Source organism: Yarrowia lipolytica, chromosome 1E (genome assembly GCF_001761485.1).
Source record: "Yarrowia lipolytica chromosome 1E, complete sequence".
Classification (NCBI taxonomy): domain Eukaryota; kingdom Fungi; phylum Ascomycota; class Dipodascomycetes; order Dipodascales; genus Yarrowia; species Yarrowia lipolytica.
In genome coordinates, this window is record NC_090774.1 from 776,958 (window position 1) to 803,890 (window position 26,933).

At 48.5% G+C, this 26,933-nt stretch overlaps 9 protein-coding genes across 9 annotated transcripts; 2 read left to right on the forward strand and 7 right to left on the reverse strand.

Annotated features, from left to right (window-relative positions):
* Positions 1–225: 225 nt before the first annotated feature.
* On the reverse strand, positions 226–2,650 carry YALI1_E07790g (uncharacterized protein; the record flags this gene model as incomplete). The annotated part of the gene is made up of 2 exons (XM_503629.3): positions 226–2,099; positions 2,635–2,650. 2 exons carry the CDS (start codon positions 2,648–2,650, stop codon positions 226–228), a joined length of 1,890 nt encoding a protein of 629 aa, XP_503629.1.
* Positions 2,651–4,862: 2,212 nt separating this feature from the next.
* Positions 4,863–9,397, forward strand: YALI1_E07818g (uncharacterized protein; the record flags this gene model as incomplete). The annotated part of the gene is made up of 2 exons (XM_002143028.3): positions 4,863–5,365; positions 6,232–9,397. 2 exons carry the CDS (start codon positions 4,863–4,865, stop codon positions 9,395–9,397), a joined length of 3,669 nt encoding a protein of 1,222 aa, XP_002143064.3.
* Positions 9,398–10,019: 622 nt separating this feature from the next.
* Positions 10,020–10,511, reverse strand: YALI1_E07874g (uncharacterized protein; the record flags this gene model as incomplete). Its single annotated transcript, XM_503631.3, has 1 exon — positions 10,020–10,511. One exon carries the CDS (start codon positions 10,509–10,511, stop codon positions 10,020–10,022), a length of 492 nt encoding a protein of 163 aa, XP_503631.1.
* Positions 10,512–10,857: 346 nt separating this feature from the next.
* On the reverse strand, positions 10,858–12,927 carry YALI1_E07899g (uncharacterized protein; the record flags this gene model as incomplete). The annotated part of the gene is made up of 1 exon (XM_503632.3): positions 10,858–12,927. The coding sequence occupies one exon, from the start codon at positions 12,925–12,927 to the stop codon at positions 10,858–10,860; it is 2,070 nt and encodes a 689-aa protein (XP_503632.1).
* A 1,702-nt stretch (positions 12,928–14,629) lies between these two features.
* YALI1_E07920g (uncharacterized protein) lies at positions 14,630–15,106 on the reverse strand (the record flags this gene model as incomplete). The annotated part of the gene is made up of 1 exon (XM_503633.3): positions 14,630–15,106. One exon carries the CDS (start codon positions 15,104–15,106, stop codon positions 14,630–14,632), a length of 477 nt encoding a protein of 158 aa, XP_503633.1.
* Positions 15,107–16,485: 1,379 nt separating this feature from the next.
* Positions 16,486–18,114, reverse strand: YALI1_E07950g (uncharacterized protein; the record flags this gene model as incomplete). The annotated part of the gene is made up of 1 exon (XM_503634.3): positions 16,486–18,114. One exon carries the CDS (start codon positions 18,112–18,114, stop codon positions 16,486–16,488), a length of 1,629 nt encoding a protein of 542 aa, XP_503634.1.
* A 3,302-nt stretch (positions 18,115–21,416) lies between these two features.
* Positions 21,417–22,472, forward strand: YALI1_E07984g (uncharacterized protein; the record flags this gene model as incomplete). Its single annotated transcript, XM_503635.3, has 1 exon — positions 21,417–22,472. The coding sequence occupies one exon, from the start codon at positions 21,417–21,419 to the stop codon at positions 22,470–22,472; it is 1,056 nt and encodes a 351-aa protein (XP_503635.3).
* A 264-nt stretch (positions 22,473–22,736) lies between these two features.
* Positions 22,737–25,184, reverse strand: YALI1_E08021g (uncharacterized protein; the record flags this gene model as incomplete). The annotated part of the gene is made up of 1 exon (XM_503636.3): positions 22,737–25,184. One exon carries the CDS (start codon positions 25,182–25,184, stop codon positions 22,737–22,739), a length of 2,448 nt encoding a protein of 815 aa, XP_503636.2.
* A 614-nt stretch (positions 25,185–25,798) lies between these two features.
* On the reverse strand, positions 25,799–26,581 carry YALI1_E08035g (uncharacterized protein; the record flags this gene model as incomplete). The annotated part of the gene is made up of 1 exon (XM_503637.3): positions 25,799–26,581. The coding sequence occupies one exon, from the start codon at positions 26,579–26,581 to the stop codon at positions 25,799–25,801; it is 783 nt and encodes a 260-aa protein (XP_503637.3).
* Positions 26,582–26,933: the final 352 nt, after the last annotated feature.

Sequence of the window (26,933 nt, forward strand, 5' to 3'; positions counted from 1 at the left end):
CTCCACCTTCTGTGTACGAGTAGTATCGTTATCGCACATTGTAATAATGTACCGCTGTTTGTAGATCTTGCTGCACCTCCACCTGATAAGATCTTCGCTATCACCGTCCAACCATAGTAACTGTTCCTAACCAGTAGGGGCCTGGTGTGTCCATATGTCATATATTTGCAGCAGTGGTGCAATGTACTCTCATATTCACATTCATTCATGCTATACCCATACACACTAATGCATATGCTCATTCTTTTCGGTAAACGTCCATCCTCCAAACTGCTTCTGCACGCTTTCACTGAGATAGTCGTTGGCCACAGAATCGCTGGGCACCTCGCTGGTGAACTCTCGGTCAAAATTGCTCGTGTCAGTCGCAGACCGCACGCTGGGCTTGAAGGGAGCAGTATACTTCTTGGCCATAAGCCGTTTCCAGTCAATCTCGTTGAAAAACGGATGGGCTTTGATCTCGGCGGCTCCGTTGACTCCCAGCCGCTTCTTGGGATCTCTATTGAGCAGACCAGTAAGAATGCTTCGTGCCTCTCGGTCCATGTCGTCGGGGAACCGCAAAGGATCGTTCAGGATTCGCTGGTACATTTCATTGGTGTTTTCCGAGTAGAAAGGAGGCAGTCCAGTGAGCATCTCATAGAGAAGAACACCCAGAGTCCACCAGTCGACTGTCTTGGTGTATCCGTGGCCCAGCAGAATTTCAGGACTCAGATACTCGGGAGTACCGCAGAAAGTGTTAGTCTTCTCCTGGCCCTCCATATTGAGCTTACAAAGACCGAAATCACACAACGCGATGTGGCCGACGTAATCCAGTAGAATGTTTTCGGGCTTGAGATCTCGGTAAATGACATTGTACTCATGCAGACACTCCAACGCACACAACAGTTCGGCAGTGTAGAACCGGCTTCTGTTCAGATCAAACACCTTTTCGTTTTGCAGGTGGTGGAACAGTTCTCCTCCGTTGACAAAAGCCAGTACAAGGTAGAGCTTGTCGGGGTTTTGAAACGAGAACTTGAGCGGCACAATGAACGGGTTATCAATCTGGGCCAGTACCGTTCGCTCCGCGAGCGTATGTGTGACTTCGGACCGCGACACGATTCGCGCTTTTCTAATCGTCTTTATCGCGTAAATCTGTTGCGTGTCCTTCTTGCGCACCTGCATCACCTTGCCAAACGAGCCCTTACCGATCACCTTGAGCAGCTCAAAGTCCTTCATGGACAGGGGCTCGTTACGTGTAGGCTTGTAATCCAGCTTGAGGTGGATTTTTCCTGTACCAGACGACAGAGCCTGATATCCGTCGAACGAAGACGCGGGGGTGAAGTTGGGGGTCAGTTTCACCGAGCCAAGGAAGATATCAATGTACTTAGGCGTGGCAGACGATCTCTTGGAGGACGAGTTTACGCTGCTCATGCTGCCGTTGCCCCCAATACTGCTACTGAGTCCCAGTCCCTCCATCTCACTGGGCTTGACCAGTCCGGCGCTCAGCTTGGCGTACAGGTTGATGCTCAGGGGCTCCGGACGCGACACGTCGAACGACGACTGGGCCTTCCAGATGGGGTTCTCCAGCGTTCCTCCTGTGGCCTCCAGCACCAGCTGCGTCTTGTCAAACTCCAACACCAGGTACACTGGGGGAGGAGTCATTCGTCGGGCAGAAGACATTGTGTTGGAATCCTTAACCAGCTGTTTTTCAGGTGCAAACAGGCTCGCATACTTGGCATAGCTGGGAGGCAGCGACAAGCCCTTGGTTTCGACAATGTTGACTGTCAACAGGCCGGGCTTGAAGGAGTGTGACAGGTGAGGGGCCGGAGGAGCAGCAGGAGTGGCACACGAAGTGGAGGTGGCGGAAGAGGCAGTGTCTCGTGAGTCTCGTGAGTCTCGTGGGGTGTAACTGTGTGTGGACTCTCGCGACCACTCTCCGCTGGGTGCCTTGCTGCTGGTGGAGCTTGTGGGGGTCAGCTTCTCATATCCGCCAGGAGCGTTGGTGGACACGGACGGTAAGCTGAGGGTGTCTCGTTTGGTGTTAGTGGGCGACTCCTTTATGGTGGCCGTGGAGTTAGACGACGGCCTTGAGGAGAAGGCTGACAGGTGGCCTTCTTTGATTTCTGTGTTAGTAAGTCTGCTTTGTAAGGCCCCGATAAGAAATGCTGTTAACCCCTAAATTGCGCCGTGCGTGAAGTACTGCCAAGACACGCAGCCCCGGATCGTGGGCAAGAGGGATATGAGAGGGGTGTGGTTGCGTGCTCGTTGTATTATATCGCAACACTGTTGACGCAGTGTGTGCAGATTCTCGTGTGACTTGACAACTTGGGTGTCATTGGCTGTACAAATCAACTCCACAAGTTGAAACACACCACGACATCGCCGTGAGCAACGGTAACGGACGACAGCCTCGGCAAACAACTGAGACAGCAGCGACAATAGCAGCAGCACGACCAGCGTCGTTCCTGCGACCTTTCTGTCCGTTCTCATCTCTCCCACCACATTTTCTTGTCACAACCAATATCACCACGGCCATGCCCGTGTATCCCCACACCCCCTGATCCAGTCACTGTGGGGAGACAATACCGGGCCCAAAATAGCCGCCGAGAACACGTCACGTCTGCCATGACCATTCCGGCCGCGTCCGCAAACACTCACTTTTCCACGTAGACATTGTGGGTCGTGTATGGTTGTCTATCAGGTGTTGATGAGCTAGTTTAGTCCACGTTTAACTACAAGTAACGTGTTGCAGAGTCAGCTGCGGAACCATGCTGCAGCAACACCGCCGGGAATACTCTCACACGCAACACAACGTGTCAGCTGCCGCAGGGGGGCTGCATCACCCCCCAAAAAAAGACATAGCCTCCGCCATGAGTAATGCCTCACCATGATTTATGCCACCGGTATAAATAGCCCGGCTGTCGCCCATGGTTAATGGAGCTGTCCACGTGAACCCCCTGCGGGATAAACGCAGTCACGTGATGTGCCGCAGAGTCTCTTCCCAGCGCATTACGTCATTTCCGGGAAAGTGCGCTACCAGTGCTACCGAATGTCGCCCTATGGAGGGCTTGGGTGGCTACTTATCTTTCTGTCCACTACTCGTCGTGTGGCGGAGACCCATTTATATATGATAAGAGCGATAAATGGCTACTTGTAGTCAAGGAAGCTCCGATATTGGCTTGGCAGGCGGGAAATTACGTCGAATTAGCTGCGATACAGTTTTTACGATACAAGTGTACAGCTACGAGGAGCTACTGTTGAACTGCTCCCCACTGCAGATTATTATTATTAACCATGCTGTCTATCAGAGATCGGCACTGAGATGAATGTTCAGGCGCTCTTTCACGTGTATCCAGAGTATACGAGCTGAATCACTCTTCAGAAGGTGTTGAATTGTTGTTGTACAGTATGTACATACGTACTTGTATCAGTAGTAACTGTCTTGTACTCTTACCGTAATCGTACTGTATCGTATTCAGTAGTGGTGGGTTCTTGTGCAGAAGTCACTACTCGTAGTCGACTTCACCATTGTTGTGTCGCATACAAATTCACGTTCCCACTCCAGCTCAGAGGATAATGACGCATTCCGCTACTGGCTGGTGGTTGCACCGGATTGGCTCCACTCGTACCTTTGTTCTGGCACCAAACACGGCTATTTTGGGTCAACTTTGAGCGTTTCGAGAGCTGTCATTGCCATTGTCCCGTCAGTGTGGCCCACAGTAAAAGGTGTATTTTTAGGGCATGTTTTTATACATACTAATTCGGCCCACCATGTACAAGTATACATCAAAACAGAAGAGATGGGGATGACACGGTCGAATAATAAAACGCGGAAATGAATGTACAAGTACAAGTACAAGTGCAAATTTCCCAACAAGGCCAGTTCTTCTGTGTATCAACACATTATATCCTGACAACCACCCAATATACCACCGCTCCGTCTCCGTTTCCCTCCACTTGTACTTGTACCTCCAACCCAAGATTCCACTGCACCCTTGCATCTGGTCAAATTCATGTTACAGTATGTAACGTGTAAGACCACTCCTACAATAATCCTACAATAATTGGCTACTTGTAGCTGATATTATTACGGCTGTAAAATGCAAATACCCTGTGCAAATACAGTCAACTAACCGCTCGACACCTCGACTGTACCACGTGGACAACATTCAAAGTGTATCACTCAAGCCGTACAACTGTGAATATATCCCACAATGGTCTCCATGACAACCATTGTGGACATCACGTGACCGGCGACAAGGTTGCAGATCTCCGTCTTGCTGCTTGTGGGTAAGGGTTTCAGCACAAAAATGACCCTTGACTCGCGTGTCGCGTATCCCAAAACGGCTTGGAATGTGAGCCATCAGATTAGGCCATGATGAGGCTCTTTTCGGTACTGTAGAGTTGAGCTAAAGTGACGGAAAAGCAATATTTGGGCCTTGAATAATTCGCCAACAAATGTCATGAACCGTCCAATTCGTCCACGGCCCGAAAATCCACATTTTTCTCTACATATTTCCCTCAATCCACATGTATTGTTTGTTAGGATGCTCAGCCGCGCATCAACTTTGTTTGTGCATTCTTCGCGTGTGGAATGTGGTTGTGGGGGTTGATGGGGTGGTGATGAAATAGAGAAATATATATGAAAAAAAAGAGAAAAATGCCGTTCGAATTATCCGTGTTTTTTCGGATTTTTTTGCTCTCAGTTGTAAGCCACAATACCACCATTTTTCAACCCACATCATTCCAAAGAAACTCTACAATGGGCAAACTCTTGCAAACAATGCACCATGCAGGCCGAGTGTATCGTTGGTGCTACACCTTCGTGGAGATAGATTGTTGGTTTCTGACACAGTCGTTCCTCTACCACCGACACACAAGCGACAATGCACAACCCAGCAGCTGTTGCAGCAGCCTCGCGGGCATACCCCACCGACCCCATGGTGCAACAAATACAGCAACAGTATGAGGCCCAGCAGAACTACAACTACAACGCTCAGGCACAAAACACACAGAACACACAGAACACACAGACACAGACACCGGGCCAGACAACCACAGACCCCACGACAAAACGGTTGTCCCAGACATCGACGTCGTCCAACAAGAAGACAAAAACGCACATTGGTCCTTGGCGACTGGGCCGAACCCTTGGACGAGGCTCCTCGGGACGTGTCCGACTAGCACGACACTCGCACACCGGCCAGCTTGCGGCCGTGAAGATTGTACCCAAGGCAGTGGTGGCCGACGCCGTCAATGCGGCCAACGGAGAGGAGCATGGCGCCACGGGGCTACCTTACGGTATTGAGCGGGAGGTGATCATCATGAAATTGATTGAACATGCCAATGTGATGGCACTGTACGATGTGTGGGAGAACAAGGGAGAATTGTGAGTATTGAAGAAGCGTGAAAATTACCTATTGGTGTGGAGTGTATGGTGGTGAAATCACAGGGTGGGTGGTGATGTTGTGGAACAACGAGACTATTTTGACGCGTTTTGATGGTGAGGCGAGCTTTTGGTACACTGAGAGGTGTTTTAGAGACATCAAAGATGACAAGTAAGGTGTTACAGCCGAAGTATATCTCCTACAGCTCTCAGTCGTCTCTCTAATTTGACTAAACGCGTCTCCACACTGTCACATGGCTCAGATAGTCCCAGACGCAGTTCCTGGACTGGCACATGACTTTCAAGTCCGTCTTTCCCTTCAATCACTCATTGACATACCCCCCTTTAATAGTCAGATGAATGCCCCGAACGGTACATTTACAGGGCACTGGGCGTGGTTCACACAAGCACGGTACACTGAGCACATCAGGACACTAAGAGACTCAGCAATTCGAGAAAGACGCATGCTTGTGGATCTTTGATTTAACTCTGTAAGCCTCCAACTAGTTTTGGTGCTTCTATGGCATATATCAATGTTCTCTTCACTCGCTTGTTGTGTTTGTTTACCGCTTGCCATTTCGTGGTTTATTATTCGGGACATACAGCCTTATCTTTGCGGAGACCAGTGTTTGAAGCTGTATCTCATTTCCTATTTTATTTCTGAGTCTCCAACCACCACCACCACCACCACACCGCTCCCAGGCAGTGCTACACTGTACATGCTGTATACGCTGCATCCCTGTGTCCATGCAGGCCAACTATACACAGCGTGGATGTGCGCGACGTATACTCAACATGGAATTGTCGCAGCGGTCGCTTGAGGCCCGTTACCAGGACAACGGCCAACCATTATACCCATACTAACCCAGATATCTCGTTTTGGAATACATTGAGGGCGGCGAGCTGTTTGATTACCTCATCAAAAAGGGCCGCCTGGAGGAATATGAGGCCGCCTCGTACTTTTTGCAAATCATCAATGGAGTCGACTACTGCCACAGATTCAACATTTGCCACCGAGATCTCAAGCCCGAGAACCTGCTGCTAGACAAGAACCGCAACATCAAGATTGCCGACTTTGGAATGGCCGCTCTGGAGACAGACCGGATGCTGGAAACCAGTTGTGGATCGCCTCACTACGCCTCTCCCGAAATTGTCGCCGGTAAGACATATCACGGAGCCCCCTCGGATATCTGGTCGTGCGGTATCATTCTTTTCGCGCTTCTGACCGGTCATCTGCCTTTTGACGATGACAACATTCGAAGATTGCTGCTCAAGGTGCAGACCGGCAAGTTCAATATGCCGTCAGAGCTGAGTCCATACGCCAAGGATCTCATTTGGCGAATGCTACGAACAGATCCTACCACTCGAATCACCATGGACGAGATCTTCCAGCATCCCTTCGTGCGCAAGTACAGCGGAGGTGTGACACCCACTCACATCCATGCTCCTTCTTACGAGCATGTGGCCCGTCCTGTGGCTTCGGTGCAGGACATTGATATAGAGATTCTCAAGAACCTACAGATTCTGTGGCACGGCGAAGACGCCGAGATCATCATGCAGAAGCTGCTGTCTCCCGATGCTAACCCGGAGAAGACCTTTTACTGTCTGCTGATGAAGTACCGACATGATCATGCTGCCGCTGTGGCTGCCACTGCTCCTCCCACGTTGCAACAGCAACAGAGCCAGGAGATGCAGCCTGCCATGCACAAGTCCCATAGCCACTCGTCTCGCAAGCAACACAAGCGCAAGACAAGCCACAACAGCCATCGACTTGGCTCTCGGGGTTCGCTGGTGTCTGTTTCTTCGGCCCACAAGCGAGGTGTTTCTTTCACCCATGTCAAGAAGCGATCTCAGCAGAGCATCCGAAGCATGCGAGGAAGTGCCAGCAACTCCGTCGTCGCTTCTCCTAGAAAACAGACTGCCTCCGCACCTGTTTCGGCTGGTACTGCACCCATTCCTTTCAACGTCAACGTTCCTTACACAGAGGCACCTGCTACTGCACCCGCAGCTCCTACAACCGCAGCCGCTACATCCACAGCCACTAGAGCACCAGCACAGCCACTGGCACCAACACAAGCGGTTCAGTCACCACCACGACAATCACAGCCTGTCCATCAACAGCCGCCAACATCACGACGGGCTCCCATCTCGTCAGCTCCCTCGTGGCTTACACGGTCGCCTCCTGCCAGCAAGGATGCCGACTTTGAAGCCTTCCTTGACTCTGCCTTCAACAAGCCCGTCAAGACGAAGAAGAGCTACGGCAGTCTGCTTGGTTCTCCCGTTGACGCTCGACGCCATGTGACTGACCCTGCTAACACGTCCATCGCCTCTCGAACCGCAGCTGGCGCAACCGCTGCGAACACATCCAAGCGAGCAGTAACCATGGCATACAACGATGAGTTTGAGTTCGAACGGCCCATGTCATTGTTTGATCCTCGAGAGGTAGGAGGAGACACTGGCCGTGCCCAGCAGCCCAGCGTATCTCGCGCTCAAACCATTTCTCACACTCACACCCACTCGCGAGAGCGTGTGGCCAACGCTCATTCTGATACCCCCAACTACCTGCCCATGATTTTCGAGGAGGGCGACCGGTTCGCAGATGCCATCGAGGAGGAGTTCCATCTCAACATTTCCGACAACACTCTTTCTGCCCCCTCCACGAACCACACAACTCCTATGCTTGGGGGCGATCGAAAGTCGAGTGAGTGGGAGAACCTGTTTGATTTCACTGAGCGAGGGGACCAGGTTGTTGTGGGCGAGGACTCTCTGCTGGACATTTCTTTCCACCGAGACAATGCCAATGAGGCCACTCCTGTGGCTCCTGCTGCTACCCATGTTGGTCGGGAGTCCACAGAGCTTTACAAGGATCTTCAATTCCCCGAAATCCCTGTTGTGGACCGAGATGAGACTGCCGTGGAGTCTATGCCTCGAACCCAGTCCAAGATGAAGATCTCGGGCCAGATGCAGACAGACAACTTCATGAAGCGACCTTCGTCCATCAACCTCAACGGTCATCTCAGCCAGAGCAACCTATCGCGACAGACGACTTCTGCTTCCCAGCGACGTCCTCTCGTGTCTCGTGATATGAATACCCATGCTGCTTCCCCTCGAGAGGCCGCCAAGCCTGTTAGACAGTTGCAGGCAGCTGCTGAACTGCACGAACGACGACCTGTTGAGGTTCTACAGAAACAGCAACCGCAACAGCAGCAGCAGCATCATCATCAGCAGCAGCAGCAGACTCAGCATCAGTTGCAGCCCGCACCTGTCTTCCGAGAGAAGCCTGTGGTGTCTGCTCCACGACGGCCTGCACCTGCTCCCCCCGTGCAGAGTGTGGCCGACACCATGGTTCTTCCTATGCACCAGCAGCAGCAGAACAACTCGCAGTTTACCATTCCTGCTCCTGTGCAGACTCAGCCACCCCAGTCAAAGTCCAGCCGAACGAAGTCATTCATCCGACGGTTTGGATTTGCACCCAAGCGTGAGGCTCCAGTTGCTCCCACTTCTAAGGTGACCATGATCCAATCTAGCGACTATGGTGCTGCTCCTGGTGTGAATGCCAACGCCCACATGAATGCACAGAAAGATCCAGCTGCACCTGCAGCTCATGCAGCAGCTCATGCAGCTCACACGTCCGGTACTGCTCCTGCTACTGGCGACCCTTGGAACGTCACTCAATCGTGGTTCATGAAGATGTTCTCGCGACCCAACGTCGCCCCCCGGCAACCTCCTCAAACCCTCTACTCCACTCTCACCAGCCAGCAGCTGGAAGACGAGATTGTGGCTCTGCTTGCATCGTGGCGCAAGTATGGTATTTCCAATCTGTCTGTGTCACACTCTTCCATTAAGTGTCAGATCAGCTCGCGAAATGCTCTGAAAATCAAATCGGCAAAATTGCATATCGACATTGGTCCCCTCAAACACACCAATAGTTTTGCTCACTTTTTCCACGATCGAGGCTCGCAGGGCTCGTTTACTCAGCTCTATGACCAGATCAAGGCGCACCTTGTTTCTCAAGGTCTGCTCATTAATAACTAAACGTAACTAATATAGCTAATTAATTTTATTTAATGAATGATAATATAATAATATAATGATGACGTGTATGTGTACGGTACATTGTACTTGTAGGAGTAGCAGTACTGACCTCTTCTTGACTGGCATAGCACAAATCTGCTCCTTGTTGATAGAACGGCACATGAGAAAGAAGCATACAGTGTGTACTACAAATTGTATTTGTCATTAAGTACGATATATATAAGAAATGACGGCATATTCAGGAATGATTCTATAAAACAAATATGCTCTGTGATGCTGGTTTGTTCATGCCGCCTTCCGTGTTGGATACAATCAAACTACCATGCACGGTAATGTCTTGAAAGACTGCCCCATGTCCGTAATAGCCAATACTGTAGCATGATTCGAGTGTAACAGCAGGGGAAGAGTTAACACAAGGACTTTGAAGGCTCACTTCTGAGATATCCAGTCCACGAGCATGGAAGGACTGTTCTGCGTAGACCCTCGGTAGCCGACATATACTGTAAGCATCTGCGCCTTGTTGTGCTTGCCAGTCCATGGCCTGTCTCAAAGCTTGGTCGAAAAGTCACTGATGCTGGCACTCAGGTCACTCCGCTAATTTTGTGTCGGTGTCCTTCTTTCATTACTCCTCCTCAACACCGTACTGCACAGTGATCCACAAACTGCAGGTTCCACATTGCACGACAATCTCGTGAAACTGGACATCGACACCCTCGTAGTACTTTTCGTTATTCTCCAAATGTTCTTCGGTCAAAACGTAGCCTCCTGCCTCTCCACATCGACATGGCTTGTACCATGAAAACATGCCATCTGCGTCTTCCCTCTCCTCCAATTCTGTCAAATCAAACACGTCACTACCAGGGCCGCTTTTAACGCCATTTGCGCCATTCTTCAGACTCAAATCATACTCCTTTTTTAGCTTGGAGTTGCTCAAACATGCGTAGGCTGTCGTGATGGCTGTGATCTGAACAGATCCAGTATATGCCTCTCTCTCCTGGAGCTTGTCGGGGTGGTTTTTCAGCAATGCCTGTTTGTATGCAGTTTTGAGATCCGCTGAAGTCAGCTCAGGCACGTGAGGAGGCTCAGATAGTCCCAATATAGTGTAGTGGTTCATGGTGAATAATTTGATGTGTGGAGAAAAAAAAATTTGAGTTCAGAGGAGTCAACGAAGTGCAGCTGTGGTGTATGTCTACTAACCTCCATGCAAAAGTGAGCATCTGAGCATCCAAGTATTGGTCAATTCCTTACTTATACTTACTACTGTACTCCTACTGTACAATACATATCATTTGATTAACTGTCCATTCGAAATGACCCATCGCACTATGAGTGCTTGTAGTGCAGTAGAAGCAGTTGTTGTGTCTACGATGCTAACTACCAAGTAACATACACTAAACGTCTGCTAGTTCATACGACATAAATAAAACAGTTCATTAGTAACAATATATCCTTCAATCCATCTACTCATCCTCAAGAGAGCAAATTTCCTCATCCTCGTCCTTTCGGAACAGGAAGGGTCTAATGACAGACTCGTAATAAGGAGGTCGAGGGTCTTGGGGAGGGTTCTGAGTGTTGACCACCTTGAAGTAGTTCTTGTAGACATCTCCGTCAGCTCGTCCAATGGCAGAGTTGAGGAAAAAATCAGGCACGTTGAAGGCATCGGTGTAGCCAATGACGTCCTTTCGCACCTCCAAGAGCTGCTTTCGGATCTCGGCACTGATGTACTTGAGCTCCTGGGGAGTGATGTAGCCCTCTCGGAGGAAGATTCCAGCCTCCTCTTCGACGGACCAGAAGGCGTACAGGTTGGCAAGTCTGGTAAGAGGCTCCTTGGTGAACTCGGTGCCCTCCTCGGCAATTCGCTCGTAGAAGTTCTTGACCATGTACAGACGGGTGTGGATTCGAGTACACAGGAATCGTTGCTGGGACAGCTCCTCGTAGGCCTGGGCAGTAGACAGACCCTTCTTGGCCAGCACCTCAAACTCATCGGTGGTTCGGTTGATCAGAGCTCGGGAAACAGTCTCCCAGGCCCCAATCATGACCTTGGGGTCGTACAAGTTTCGACCAGCGAGCTTGGGGGAACCAGCGGGAGCAGCCAGGTAGGCGGTAGGACCTCCAATGGGCTTGCCAGCCCGGACAGCTCGGTTAGACTGGACCAGAGCTCTGCCAGCTGACAGACACAGAATGTTATTGTCTCCCTCCCAGGTGCACTGGATCACCCAATCGGAGTAAGCACGTCCAAAACCGTTGTAAGCAGAGTATCCGTGGCCTCCACACGCCTGTCTGCACTGGTCAATGGTGTGTGCGCAAGCCCAAGTTGTGGTAGCCTTGACACCAGCAGAAACAGAGAAGAGCTCCTTAGCCTCGGCAATGGCCTTGGGCACGGCCTCTTGGTCAGAAACATCGAGGTTTAGGAGCATGTCGGTGACCTTGACGAACTGATCTCTGACCTTATCGGCGGTGCACTTGATGGCATATGTCTGGGCCATGAGGGGGAGCAGACGTCGCTGGTGGTAAGGGTAGTCGATCAGCTTGGTCTCCTGACCTCCTCCGGCAGCAAAAGCTCGTCGAATGGTGGCATATCGAAGAGCAATGGTAAGGAACTTTCGCGAGGTGAAATAACTGTCCATGGCCATTCCGACTCGGCCAGCCAGAAGAGCTCCGTAGGCCATCTGAGCCATCATGGGCTCGGTAACATTTCCGTCGCTGTCCACGTGACAGTATCGCATGAGCATGTTCTGTCGGGGAATTCGCACATGGGTGAACTGGATCCAGCCGTTGTCGGTTCCCTGACGTCCCATCTTCTTGCCGCAGTCTCCGATAGCAATACCAGGCATCAGGTTGTGAGTCTCCACGTCTCGCAGCTGCACCACAAACGTCTTGACACCGTGGTCCTCTCCGTCGACAATGAGACGTGCAAACACAGCTGTGTGAGTGGCGGTATCGGCGGCTCCTCCGATCCACCATTTAGTGGCAGCAACGTTGGGAGTGTTGATCACGAACTCGTCTGCGTTCTTGTCCAGGGTGGCGGTGGTCTCCAGACCCACCAAGTTACTGCCGTGGCCCAGCTCGGTCATGGAGAAGGATCCATAGAACTTCTTAACCGACAGAGATCCTTTCTTGACCCAGAATTCGTACTGCTCAGGCGTTCCTGCACCTCGAATGGCACCGCCCCAGACTCCGTGGTGGATGGCGTACCGGGCAAAGGCTCCCATATCGATTTGGCCCAGAAGCATGCATCGGTACAGATACGTCTCCTCGTCGTCGGTGTGCACATACTCGATGAGCTTGGCGATTCGCTTGAAGGCCAGCTCTCGCGACTGGGCCACATCGGTAATATCGTAGTCGCCCTCGTTTCGAAACACAGGGTCTCGCTCGTACTCTTGCATCAGTCGGTCCATAAGCAGAGTGTTCTTTTCGCCTCCGTCCAGAAAGTACGTCAGCAGACGCGGGTTGAAGGAAGTCTGGTTTCGCTCCCGGGCCATTTCGACCGGGGGCTCGGTAAACGTGTTGAGGGACTGTTGAGAGAGCATGTTTTGGTACACGAGATAGAAGGGGGTTTTAGGGTGGACAGTAGCTAAGGTATATATGTAGAGATAAAGTTCGAGGGTCGGATAAACGAATAATATACTTTTGCGGGGTGGTAGTGGAGGAGAAGGGTGGCTGTGGAATGGGGTTTAAAGATGTGTTGGAAATTGGGGACTGTTAATTCACTTGAAATAGGACCTTTATCTTCTTGAGATGCTAAAAAAATCTATATCTCTTGCTGAATCGCAGAATAATTGCCCTCCTCATATTCCCCCAAGACTACCCCACACTATTTGAACCTTGTTCTTTCTCACGTTCACGTATCAATAATCATGGCAACTGAGAGTTTAGAGGGGCAGTTGGAACCAAGGAGTACCGTAACGGTATATGGCGGAAAGGAGTGGAAAGGACGAGATAGACTGAAATTATTCCCGAGTTGGTCTTATCTTTGAACATGTTTGTTTTTTTTTTGCAGTGGAAATATCGCCCCAGTAGCTGTACTTTCTGTACATTTTGAGCGGTGCATCTTGGTATGCATAGTCGGAGGTAACAGAGTCCAAGCAGCCGACTTTCATCGCGTACGTGGATACACTACAACCAGTCAGGGTCATAAGCAATAAACTCTTTACATTCTGGGAATTTCGTCGAGGGTTGTAAAATGCCGGCTCATAGTAATCATCGTACATACTGGTACCGGTACAAGGATGTACAGCGCCTGTAGTGCCGCTTCTCTATGAGAACAAGCATATATTGTAAGAAGCGTGTACTCGTAGTAAAGTAGGCGGTGAACGCGAGAGATCTACTATTGGCCATAATGCACAAAAATATATGGATTTAATGACCGTCTCTCTCCACTCAATCTCCCTTCACTGTCTTTCACAATCTCGCTCGACGTCAACGGCTACCCCACACTGGCGAAACTTTGATTCGCACTACTAATCAATTCAGACTAGCCGAGCTACAGTAGGAGAGACATGTCACACAGTGACATTTGGTTGCACGTGCGCGAGGATAAGACGAAGAGTTAATACTTTGGAATGTTTCTGATCAGACAGTCAGTGGAGAGATAACCCAGAATACACGGTGATATGCACCTTAGTGATCCTTCGAGAACGCATCAATAAGACGAGTAACACCAAAACAGCCAAGTGCAATGTATCCAAGAGACAAGCCCCACTATGACTGAAATTAAGAAGTTGAGTGAGAAATTCCCTGGTCCGACGCGTTGTAGTGTATATAGATAGTTGCACGGATCTCACCGTCTTGTGGATCAAATTATGGTATCCTCTGTGAGAGATCTGTTGTGTATATGAGTTGCACTAAGATACTATCGTACGAGGTCTCCATAAAAGCTGGTATTGAATGGTTACGATATATCTTAGTAACGTAGCTACCTTAGTATTTCAATGAGACACCCTCCACTTTTAACACTTATAAAAACAGTAGTTTGGCATATAAAGACATACTTCACGCTTTGTTTAAATCACAATACGCATATACTAATCTACAAGTAGGTGGTATTTGTCTCGACTGTATCCGAGTTGCTACACATTCCTATATACTAATCATGCAGTATTAATTGACAAAAACTATCAGTTTTCAGATATTGTCTATACATTGTGTTAATCTGCCTCAATTGCTATCTCAAACCACTGTTCATAAACGAATAGATATAGCAATAGACGAGGCACTTGGATCCCCATGATCTTAGAGCTTGGCCCCACCAGACTCAGCTACCTTCTTGAGCTCCATGTTCATTCGAGCGTAGTCATGGACCTTGTCATCGTAAAAAGTGGTCCATTCAAGACCATAAGCAGCCACTCCCGAGTAATCTTCATAGTTCTTGAAAATGCACTTTTGGTCGTTGACGACCTCAATTTCCATGGTGTGAATTCCCTTCATGACAACATTGGAGTAAAAGTGGCCTTCCCACTGCAGCTTTGACTTGTCAGCGTGAAGAACATGGACCTCAATTGGAGCGTGCTTCTTGCCATTGTATCTGGTGTAAACAACCTCCATATCATGGCCAACAAGACGCTCGGGATTGGCAGAATAGTCGTTCAGCTCACTCTCGATCTCCTTGATGAATGTGTTCCACTTGGGATAGTTCTGGAACTGGTAGAGGATCTTTGAGATGGTGTCTGCCGATGCGTTGATTGACAGTTCGGTGTAAACTCGAGTCATCGTAAATTGGAGAACTGAAGTATCTGTTGGTGTGTATTTGAAGAAGAAATGGCGTGTCTCAATTCAAGGTCCTATTTATACGATTGCGGCTTTCAAACGAAAAAGTGGGCTACAGCTAATAGTAAGTAATGTTAAGTAAAGATCATACTAGGATATCTTTACAAAGCCACAACTATTTTATCAAATGATATTAAAAAATAATTATACTGGTAAGTGATATAACATAAACAGGCTGAATTGTATCAATCCTGAGAAATTCGTAACCTCACTCTATAATGGCACACGATCGAAATATCACTTAGTTGGTCTTAACTAATTCCAACTTTAATCTGAACCTTCCTACAAACCCTGTTAAGCGAGGAATATGGGGTGACTAAAAAAGTAACGAGCAAGAGGGAAAGCTGGTAGATAACATCGTTCGAGAGGCTCCCGGACCACTTTTTTGCGTGCATTAAAGCGATTATCAGTGATTTTCACGCCCAAAACAGCCAATAAATGGACGGTTATGCCATACTTAATCCCTCGTATGTGGTAATCATGTGATCTTGGAGGACAGTATGTAACAGATACTACTGGTACTACAAAAACAAGAGGAAAAATGAATACGTTAGATAACGTGACTGATAAAAAAATCGATATATTTCTTTAATTTCCAAAAATCCTCTTCATCTCCAAAACTCCTCTCGAACATCACGGGCGATAAAGTTCCCTCGAATGCACATCAGATGCCTTGATTAAATCTCAGGCAGCAGGGATCATGTGAGCTTCTAGAAGATGGGAGAGTTGTCCAATGTAGAGCTTGAAACCTGAAGTCGACATAATCGAATCACGTGGATGATTACACGCCACTCTGAATCCGACCACGTGACTAAGTTCTCAAAATATAGACAATATAATCAAAACCACAGGAGGGGAAGTATGTACCGTACGTATGTACTTATAGACGACAGTCTCTAGACTAGTCGATTTGCCAGATCATAAGTTAAGAGTGAATTATCGACAGTACAGCAGTTCTACTTTCTTTAGCCGGAGTTCTACGGTACTCATAACAGGATACAATACAAGCCTACAGTTGATTTGTATTGAGGTGGTCCTTGCAGAGGGGTATAATATATCAAGTTATTATATATAAAAAAAAGGAAAGGGGACAGCTTAGATAACCACAGTAGCCAGCATAGCAGCAGGCGACTCATACTACAAGTACTTGGAAGACAAAAAAAGAATAGATAATATTAATTTAATGGGTTAATGCAATAGCTCACTCCTCAGGGGCACTTGTTTCCATGCGCAGTAGGTTCATCTGAATAGACAGTGCAGTAGGCACCGTCTGGGCCCGTTGCTGATTGGTGCTTGTACTTCAATCCAGCCCAGCTCCTCGGCTACGCCTCAGTCACCTCAGTCGTCGCCTCCTTGCTCTTGATCCTGCTCCACATACCTCCAAAGCCCCAGCCAGAGCTCTCTTTCTTGGCGACTCTCGGGGTGTTCGAGCTATTGACCTGACTCAGCAGCAGTCTGGAGTCGAAGTTTCTCAATCCAGAATCTGGAGTGGCGGTAGTGAACGTTGCAGCTGCAGAAGTAGACGCCAAGGTTGTTCGCTGGAACTGTCCAAAGTGGGCGTCGTGGCCCTGGATGAATTCGGTCTCTGGTCCGCATTCAGCCCCCTCGGCCATGGAAAAGATGCTTTCGAACGACGTGGATCGCACGAGTTTGGCCTGTGCGCCGAGCTCAGTGGACAGCTCGGGAATGCGCGAACACGAGGAAGGCAGCTTCTCGTCGTAGAGGTCAGAGAAGCGGTTTCTGAGAGTCGTTTCATGGGACACAAAATGGCGCAGCTCCTTCTGCAAGTGTGATGCATGCCGGGTGGGCGACTCATCAAAGTCCGAGTTGGACGCGAACGAGTCGTCGAAAGTAGCTACGTCATCAATGACTGGGGTAGGAGGTAACGATGAGCTTCTAGTGTGCTTTGACTCGTTGGTGGCATTTGTAGGGTCCCTCTTTCCAGGCCTACTGGGTGTGTACAACGTAGGTGTGGCCTTGAGAGACTCTGGAGTGGGGTAGTTGAAGGTGTGCAGGTTATGGGTGGGCAGATTGTATGACTGCAGGTTGTTGATGCTCTTTCGCGGCGTGACGAATCTGTCCATATTGGAGTTGATCTGGAACACACGGTTGGCGTGATCACGCGGCGAAATGTCCATGTCATACTCGTCATCCTCTTCTCTGAGCAATTCACGAGACTGCTTCTTGAGAACCACGTCGTGTTTGTCCAGCTGTTTCTTGAGATCTCGGACCTCAGAACGGGTAGCCAAAAGCTCGTCTCGCAGTACATCTGTCTCGCTCTTTTTGTGGTTCAATCTGTACTCGTCAACAAGCGTGTTTCCGGAATCTACGCTGTAGCGTGTCTTGTTTGAACGGAGGGATGCCATAGACTTGGAAGCCATGGCGTCGGCAGCCTGTTGTTCCAGCTGCTCGTAGTCACGTGCTAGCCGCTCCAGCAGCATGTCTGTTTTTCTCCACCGTACCTGAGCGGCCTTCTTGTCCGATTCCGACGTATGTAGTTCATTCTGCATCGACTCGCGTACTTGTTCCAGCAGCTCCAGCTGGTTCTCCAGAGACTCCGTCTGTAGCTTAACACGGGTCATTTTCGCCTGGTACTTGCGCGACTCCTCCAGCTCGTGGTTGAGCGAGTCGATCTGTGAGTCCGACACCGCTAACTTGGCTGATAGGGTGGCAATATCGGCAATGAGGCCCTTGTTATGGGCCAGCATGGAATCATTTTCCACATGGAGGGTCGTCACCTGGCCGTTGAGGCGGTCAATCTGGTCCTTCATGACGCTCACCTGGGCTAGTAGTGCCTGTCCGACCTCGGCCGACGTTCGTAGAGTGGCTTCGAGCTGGGAAATATGTTTTTGGGCGTGGCAAAAGTTGGTGCAAGTCGAAGACCCACAGCAGCACGAAATTGAGGTTTTTTGTAAAGCGAGAGTGGGGAGGGCAGCCGTCTTGATGTTCATGTAGTCCAAGTCTACGTCAATGGCTTGAGACAGTCAGTAGAACAGATATAGTCTGTCCTGGTGTCGTTCAGTGTGTGATGTATGTACCTGAATGACCAGTCTGTGTCGTTATCAGAAACAAAAGTCGTAGACGTGTCACTATCAGGGTCTGCGTGTGTCTGAAGAGTTGTCGTGTCGATTCGTCGTTTCCGTCTCGGATGTGACCTGTATCTGTGTGATCAAATATGTCGTCGATACTGTCTGATAATGAAATAGATCCCACTTACTTGAAATGCAATGTAACAGCCTCAAAGACAGGTTTGATGCACGGCGTAAAAGTTGTTTCAGCCCCCAAAAATGCGAGTAGTTGCGATAATCAGCCAAAAAAACACGAGATAGTCCCCCTTGACACGCCAAAATCCCGTTCAATTTTTTTTTACAAAAGATCCCCAAAGGTATATAACCCACTAACAATAGCCAGGCCCGAGAATGCAAAACTCAAATAGACTTCAGCCGTAGACACTGAGATGGGATGTAGACTGGGCTACTGAGATGATGGAGAGAAAAAAACAGCACTGTTAGATGCAGCACAAATACAAAAATATTTTGGTTCTTTTATAATCCCTATCTGTTTACTTTCACACAGGATATTATCCCCTACAAGTTCTACATTCCAACCCATAAAGTAAACTCGCATGGGAACAAAGAAACGCACCAAACACACGCGAATACTGCGCCATATAGGTTTGAAGGAAAACAACATGCACGGTGCGGATCATTCAAGAGTCGCGGCGCAAAAAACCCATTAAAATATCCATCCCCCCTCTGTGTATTCATTTCTTGATAGCTTCTGGAGGAGGATATTAATTCCGTTTTTACCCCTTGAGCCAGCCCAGATATTTTATACAACCAAACTTCAAGTACCATGCACTAAAAAACGTGTTACCAGAGGTTTAGGTTGGGGTAATGACGACGGTATTCTAATGAATGAGAGACTACTTGTACAAGTACGGTAGTTAACGCAATTTCAACAGTGTTCCATTGTGGTTGATACCGTCTCACACTGTCGCTGTTTTGACTCACCAGACAGAGTTTTTAATCCAGATCAAAGTCCATTTGATTGTCCGAAAAACTGTATCTGAACTCCTGTGTTGAAACCATATCATCTTGCACGTTCTCAGTAGTGATATTTCAACTGGATAATCTAGATCAATAAAGGTCTGATTCTTTTAGTTGCTATTTCATTGGAAACCCCTCTTCAAGAGGAAGACTCCAAGCCAGATAATTCTCCCCCGCTGTATTGATAATTTCTCTACGGCCACCCCTAAGACCAATCATAAGACTTGCGTATTGCAGGGGAGTACATATTTTGGCAGGGAGTCGAAAAAGAAAAGCGGCAGCCGCAACAAGAAAAACGCGGGAGAGACAGAGACGACATATTCTTTTTCAAGAAACCGAGCTTACAGCCAAAACAAATGCCGAGAGGAAGAGACAAAATACGAAATACGAATGAACGCAAACGGCTATGGAGACACCGTTGTGAACCAGTTCACAGATTGATGAGTCAATATTACGGGAACGGGCGACGCTCTTGGAAGCTCAGAGAGGGTCTCCTTGTATAACAGTCAGCCGGGAGTGGACTACGCAGGTCTTTTTTAGCGTGTTTCTCACAGTTTAGCACGGGCTTAAAACACAGAGAACCCTTCCGTCGATCACGCGACCTATTGGACCTTGACGGACAGTACAGTAGGTAGTAGAGTTAGGGTTGCGCTCGGTTGGGGGGGGGTAACAGGAGTCTATCTTGGGGGATTGACAGGGTGGGCATGGCATGGAATTGAGAATGAATGCCATCACAAGATTTGTCTTGTTTTTGGGACTAAAATTGATGTGTTGTTTTTAATATTGGAAAGTTTTTCGGGTCAGAAGGTGGAGCTTCGTTGGAACTATATCATGTTTCTTACGGAGATGTCGGAGCTTGCGGATCACCATAAGTGATTTGCAGTATATCGATGTTTCACATGGGTTGAAAAGTGTTAGCTCCAGATTTATTGGTGGCTGGTTGGGCGAGAGAGCGGCCGTAAGAGCACAACATCTGCCGTATTTACACTACGAGTACCATTCTCAGAGTTGAAGGTATATCGGAGCTGTAACCTCATGGTAGAGCGCTGTGCATGGACCCTTTTCGAGAGAGTGGGTGATGTGATAGGAGCAGCAGAAGATCCATATCTACCAGGTTTCAAATACTGTACTTGTAGTCTTACGACACATCCATAGAGATACACAGCAGCCACATGCAAGCTGAGTCCCAATATCCATCATTGTCCAGATTATAGATATCCACAAGTTCAGTCTAACTACAGCTCGTCGCAGTCTACCCCTTTCGTTCAGGTAGCCATTGCACACACCACTCCAGCAGATCTTACACCCAAGTGGTGGCCAAAATCGTGCCATCGTGCGCCTGTAAAGAATGTCGTTTCCAAACATCTTTCGATAGTACAATAGTTATTGGTCGTGTTATGTCTTGTTCAGGGGAGAAGTCTTCTGTTGTCATTAGTATTGCGCCGGAACGAAGTTCTCCAGTCATTTGGGGTCGTTAAGGCACCCAAAGCAGTAGATCGCAAAATTTCTGACGGAATAAAGACTTCTGAGCGCGCTCATTTACTAAAAACATACTTGAACATTGAGCCTTTACACTACTGTACAGTAAAGCGATGCATTGTATTCATTGCTTACAACCACTGGCTCGAAGAAGTGACAGGCGGACGGGATCTAGAGTCAATGACATGACGCAAGAAGTTATAACCTGCACAGTAGACGTCTTTATCAACTAATCCATGAACTATATCAATTCGGCATGGGTAAGTTATTCAGGTTCTTTTGCAGTACAGGTATGTAGCTTCAAGTCATCGTACAAGTAGCAACATGTCATATCGTGTCTTCAGGTATAGCTCCAGTAGAAAGAACAATGTATGGAGTAAACGTGTGTTTTATATGATTTAATGTGATAATATACTGTGCGATACAGTAAATAGCAGCTGACTACTTTTGCAGGTCTAAACGTCAGCACTTACTCCAACATCCTGAGTCTCACCAACAATCGGTTTGGATGTTATGGAATGTATTGTTTCTCATACTCCGAAACTGTCTTTGGACAACACTATAAGGAAGCGAGATAGGAATCAATCTCAAAAATTGGCATTGTACACCTTCTACCACATGCTACTCCTCCTCCCTCCACACTTACATAAGCCGATAAGCTTCCTCGAATAACCTCTTGACATGCATGAAATCTAAACCACCTCCAACTTTTAGTAGCTGTCAAAATGTCGGAACTACTAAACAACACACCCAAGAAGATGAATGAATCAATAATCAGCGGTGTTTCGTCAGACCCCAGCCGGCTGGAATTTTCTCTGCAGAGCCCTGCTCTTTGTCTGGCATGGAACGAGGATTCGCTGGTCTACGGCTACAACCAGGGAGTGACAGTTTTGACCCGCAAGCCTGTTGTTTTGGGCAATGCTTTTGCATCCGAATGGTCTTTCCTGTCTGTCGAGTACCATATGGGTCTGGCATGCGAGCTGATTGCCACCTGCGGCGCTTTCGTGGCCGTGGGACACGATGATAACACAATCTCCCTTATCAACACAGCCGAAGAGGACGCAATTGAGAGAACTGACGTGAAACGTGGTCACTACGACTTTGTGAACGGCATCGACGTCAATTTGGATGGAATGGTGGCATCCGTGGGTGATGACCGACAACTGTTGATTTATTCAGACAAGTTGGAAGTGGTGCACAAAATCAAGCTGGACGGAGCTGGACGAGCTGTTAAGTTCCAAGAGGATGGAGGACCCCATCTGGTGGTTCTGGAGGGTTCCAACCGACTGAATGTCTACGACTGGGAAAAGGGCCAGTTCCTATACACCGTTTTCTCCAACGATGTAGTGGGTGGCTCGAAAAAGATCGGATGTTGTGGTCCGCCAGCAGCAGTCAAGGCTGTTGCTCTGAATGTGGGACAAAACCACGCCGACCAGTTGACTGTTCTTGGAAGCGGATGGTGGCGAAAGTACTCCAGTGCCAATTTGCAGGGAGGAGGAGGCCATACGGTGCCCAACAAGCAGGGTGAGCTGTATGGCAGTCGGCAGCTGAGTGGCGCTGTGTTCTGCGTCAGTAACGACACTGCCGTGGTGGTGAGCGACAAGAAGACTTTATTTTACTCGCTGGGCACAGAGAAATCCATTGAGGTGGCTTGTGACTTCGTTTCTGGCGTGGAAGCTGCAGCCGTGCGAGCCAAGGGCGATTTGGTGGCTGTGGCAGGAGGACGAGCACTGGTTCTGTTGAATAGTGCTGAAAACGAGAGCAACATTGTGAGACGTTAATCACAGAACCAGTAAGGGGTTTGGATGGAAGGGGAAACATTGGTGAGACTACTTTCAGTCATACGTTAATAGCCATGCCATGTAATTTAATCATAGATTTGAAATTCACTAAAAGCACACATACCGACAGTGAAAGATGCAAGCTGAAGTGTAATCGATTGATGTCTAGCATGCCATATATTAATTGCTTCCCTATATACCGTCATTATAACCTCGTTCTATCCTTATCTATGTGCAATTCCTTATGTTTACCTTTTCGAATGTTTAAGCAGGAGAATTACCCTCAGCCCAGTCAACAAAATACTTGAGCATCTCCTCGGTCACTCCTCTTCGAGCTCCCTTGAGAACATGATCAAAGTCCTTCTTGGTCACCTCCTTGGCATCTTCGTCCTGAGACATTGCGTACAGACCAGCCTCTTCACAGAGAGCAACAATTTCGGCACCGGTCATGCCCTCAGTTGTCTTGGCGATCTCTTCTAGGTCCACCTCGGAGCCCAGGCACATGTTCTTGGTTCGGATCTTGAGAATCTGCTGGCGGGCATGCTCGTCAGGAGGTCCAACGTACAGCAATCTGGACAGACGACCAGGACGCATGAGAGCAGAGTCAATAACGTCAGGTCGGTTAGTAGCAGCCAGAACCATGACTCCGTTGAGAGACTCGATACCGTCCATTTCTGTAAGCAGAGACGTGAGCACTCGTTCTCCTCCAGCGCCTGCCTCAGAATGTCCTCTAGCAGTACTAAGAGCATCAATTTCATCGAAGAAGATGATGGAAGGGGCAGCAGCACGAGCCTTTCGGAAAATCTCACGCACGGCACGTTCACTCTCTCCAACATATTTGTTGAAGAGCTCGGGGCCCTTGACAGACAGGAAGTTGAGACCAGACTCGTTGGCCAGGGCCTTGGCAATGAGAGTCTTGGAACATCCCGGGGGTCCGTACAGAAGAACACCTCTAGGGGGTGTGATTCCGAGGTTTTTCATAGTATCAGCCTTGGTAAGAGGCCACTCGACCATCTGCTTGAGCTTCTCCTTGACTCCAGACTGGCCTCCAATGTCACTCCAGGTGGTGGAGGGCTTCTCGAGGAAGATTTCTCGCATGGCAGATGGTCTGACATCCAGCAGAGCTCGTTCAAGGTCAGGCATGGTGACTTCCAGACCGGAGTTGACAGCGTTCAAAGCACTGCCATGCTCCTCCAGACCTCGGTTGATGGCGTTCATGACTCCTTCTCGACACAGAGCGCTCAGATCGGCTCCGACATAGCCGTGAGTAATGCTAGAAATGTACTGGATGTCTTCTTCGGACATATTGTGAGGCATATCAGCCATTTGGATGCTCAAAATGCTCAGTCGGGCCTCAGCGTTGGGAATGCCAATTTCGACTTCTCTGTCAAACCGGCCAGCTCGTCGCAGAGCAGGATCAATGGCGTTGGGTCGGTTAGTGGAGCCCACAACTACAATCTTGGCAGAAGCAGACTGAGACATACCGTCCATCAGAGTGAGTAGAGTAGCGACAACTCGAGACTCGGCTTGTCCAGACTCGTCTCCGTCTCGTCGAGGTACCAGAGCATCAATCTCGTCAATGAAAACAATAGCTGGCTGGTACTTTCGAGCCTCTTCGAAGATGGCTCGTAAGGACGACTCGGTCTCGCCCAGGTATTTGGATACAATGGATGGCCCGTTGATTGTGAGTACGTGTGCATTTGATTCCTGAGCAACAGCACGCAGCAGCATAGTTTTTCCGGTTCCAGGGGGTCCATGAAGAAGCACTCCTCGAGGTGGCGAGATGCCAAACCTCGAAAACAGAGAGGGATGATGCAGAGGAAGCTCGATGGTAGATTTAAGCTCCACAATGTGTTGATCCAGGCCGCCGATGGACTTGTAAGTAGTAGTTTTGGGTAGCTCCCAGCAGTTTCGAGTTGACACAACCACTTGTGTATCTTCTAGCAGAAACAAGGGAGACCAATATGAAACGTGGTTCTTGAGCTCAGATTGTTCCAGTGATAAGGATCCAAGATCTGTGTCGCCAACGTCTGTCACTGTGACGTTCACGTACTCGCCAGACTCGATCTTCACCTCCATACTGAGTCCTGGAGACACCATGGCCAGCTTCTTGAGATCGGTAGTTGTAGCATCAATAACAGCCTGTTCAGGGGAATTGGGTGTGTTTATCCGCACACTGACCAAACTCGCCATGTCCATCTTGGTCTTATATCTCTCCACTTTGACTCGATCTCCAAACAGGAGAGCTCCTGCGTCCTTGAGTCCTGCACTCACGGTAACCACGTTGATGTCGACAAGATCGGGGTCCTCCACAGCCTCGGGGATGGCGCAAACGGTTCCTCCTACTCCCCGATCACCCTCACGGTACACAGACACAAACTCGTTGTTATTGAGACCCAGAGCCTCGAGAATCTTTGGATGCAATCCAACCTTGTAGATGTTCTTGTTGTGCGTCACGGCGGCTTGGGTCTCTCCCTGGGGACGCACGATAAACAGATCGGGGATCTTGACGGGCTTTTCTTTCACCTCGCCATCGTCCTTGGTCGAAGACGACTTTTTCTTGCTGGTAGACGAGCTTTTGGGCGCCATGGTGATGATGATAAGAAAATTAAAAATTGTGCATGAAATTATGCAAGCTAAAGGGAGCTTATTGATGAAGGCGGGGTGGGACAGTGATAGATATGGGAAGAGATGAGGTTGAATAGTAGACATTTTTGGTGTCAAATAGGAATATTTTTGAGCTCAAAAATTGATCGAAGCTATCTAAAATCGAATCTGCTTCCAAATGGACGAGATAGAGCGTCTGTATCGTGTTACTTATATATTTTGAGAGATAAAAGTTTGAGAACAAGGTAATGTGATTTAAACCACTAGTTAGTTACTAATATAAAAACAATCGATCTCTTCTGAAAGAAACTGGATGAGTTACATACTGTTGTTGTGAAGACACTCTGTTTGCACGTCCAGTCAATAAATAGACCGCTATGGAGCTTATTTGGGTATGCCCTTTTGAATGATAGCGACAGTGAGCTACCTTTTGTATACAAGTTTTTATTGAATATAAATAACTATTGACAATTTGTCTATTTACAGTGCAGCCCTTTCTGCTGTTGTGGCTATTACCCGTCACGTCGTGTTCCATTCATGCCGATCGTTGTTGTCCCCCTACAAGTAGGTGTTTCATACCCAGATCCATCGGTTCAGGCTCGGTCTGGGACATGTCCTAGTGGCCAACTCAACAAGAACCCGTGGATAGATGGAGATTTACCAGCCTGCTCGTTGCCGTTTGTTTCTATGAGTTTTGACATCTTCAACGCAATACTGCCTTAAACCAAAGTCATTAAACCAGAAGTCATGTAGCCCTCCAAAATCACTTCATGAACAAACTCCTCGGCCTTCACCCCACCATGCTCAATATGGATACTTGCAATTAGCGCAAACAGCATCTTGGTGGCATAGTGAGTATCATGCATTTTCCTAAACGCCTGTCTCTTGTTGGCATTTTCTTCCGGAAGAGGCACGTATAGCGACTTGATGAGTTTCGTGTTCTTGACAAACGCAAGCACCAGGGTCTCGTCACGAGTAAGTCGGTCAGCCAGGCCGCTTCGACAAATGTCAAAGTTCATCAGGTTGGCCTTCTTTCGACTCCAACTGGGTACCTTTGTCAGGTAGCTGAAAACAGCAAATTTGTATGCATGTTGGCCCAAAAGAACACGCGAGTTGATAGCTCCGTATCCCAGTGTGTCTTCAATGTGGGTCTTTTGTGTCTGAAACGGCGTGCCCTTTCTTTGAGCGCTAGGTGTAAGCGTATGTGAAATGCACAGAAGCTCTCTGATCACAGCCTCAGGAAGCTCGTATTTGGGTCCGATGAAATCCTGAACGTAGCGTACAGATTCGATGTCGATTGTGACCATCTTGAGTTCCAGCAACGAGTGGACATCGGAGTAGAGGATTTCTTTGATTGGCGACAGAGGCGAAAGTCGAGTTCGGTATGAGGGCTGAGTGTCGGAGGTTAGATAATGACTGGATCGTGTCCAGCGGGAGAAGCTGTGGTGTATGAGTGGATTTGCGCGCGAGATCTGCGGCCTAAGTCCTTTTAATGACTGCATTGTTGTGGATGGAAGTCTGGGTGCCACTTGAATTTGGTGATACAAAATAATTTGAGTTGGGAGGTTACAGTAAACGGTGAAGGACGTCCATACGTGATGGGGGTGTAATTGGGGTGGCTATAAGTGGCTGTCTACGAAGAGCGGGAGGGTATTCTAAGAGATTTGAGTGACTATTAAGGGAGTTTGAATAGAGTGAGTTATTTTCTATACTCAAAGTAAGCCGTTATTGTAGTGTTTGTGTGATGTGACATATTCTCCCCTCTATCCAAGTCCTTTTAAAAATTCCGTTTGTTGAGATCAAGTCCAGAACACCCAACTAACTCCTGCATACTTCAAGTACGAAATAAGGGTC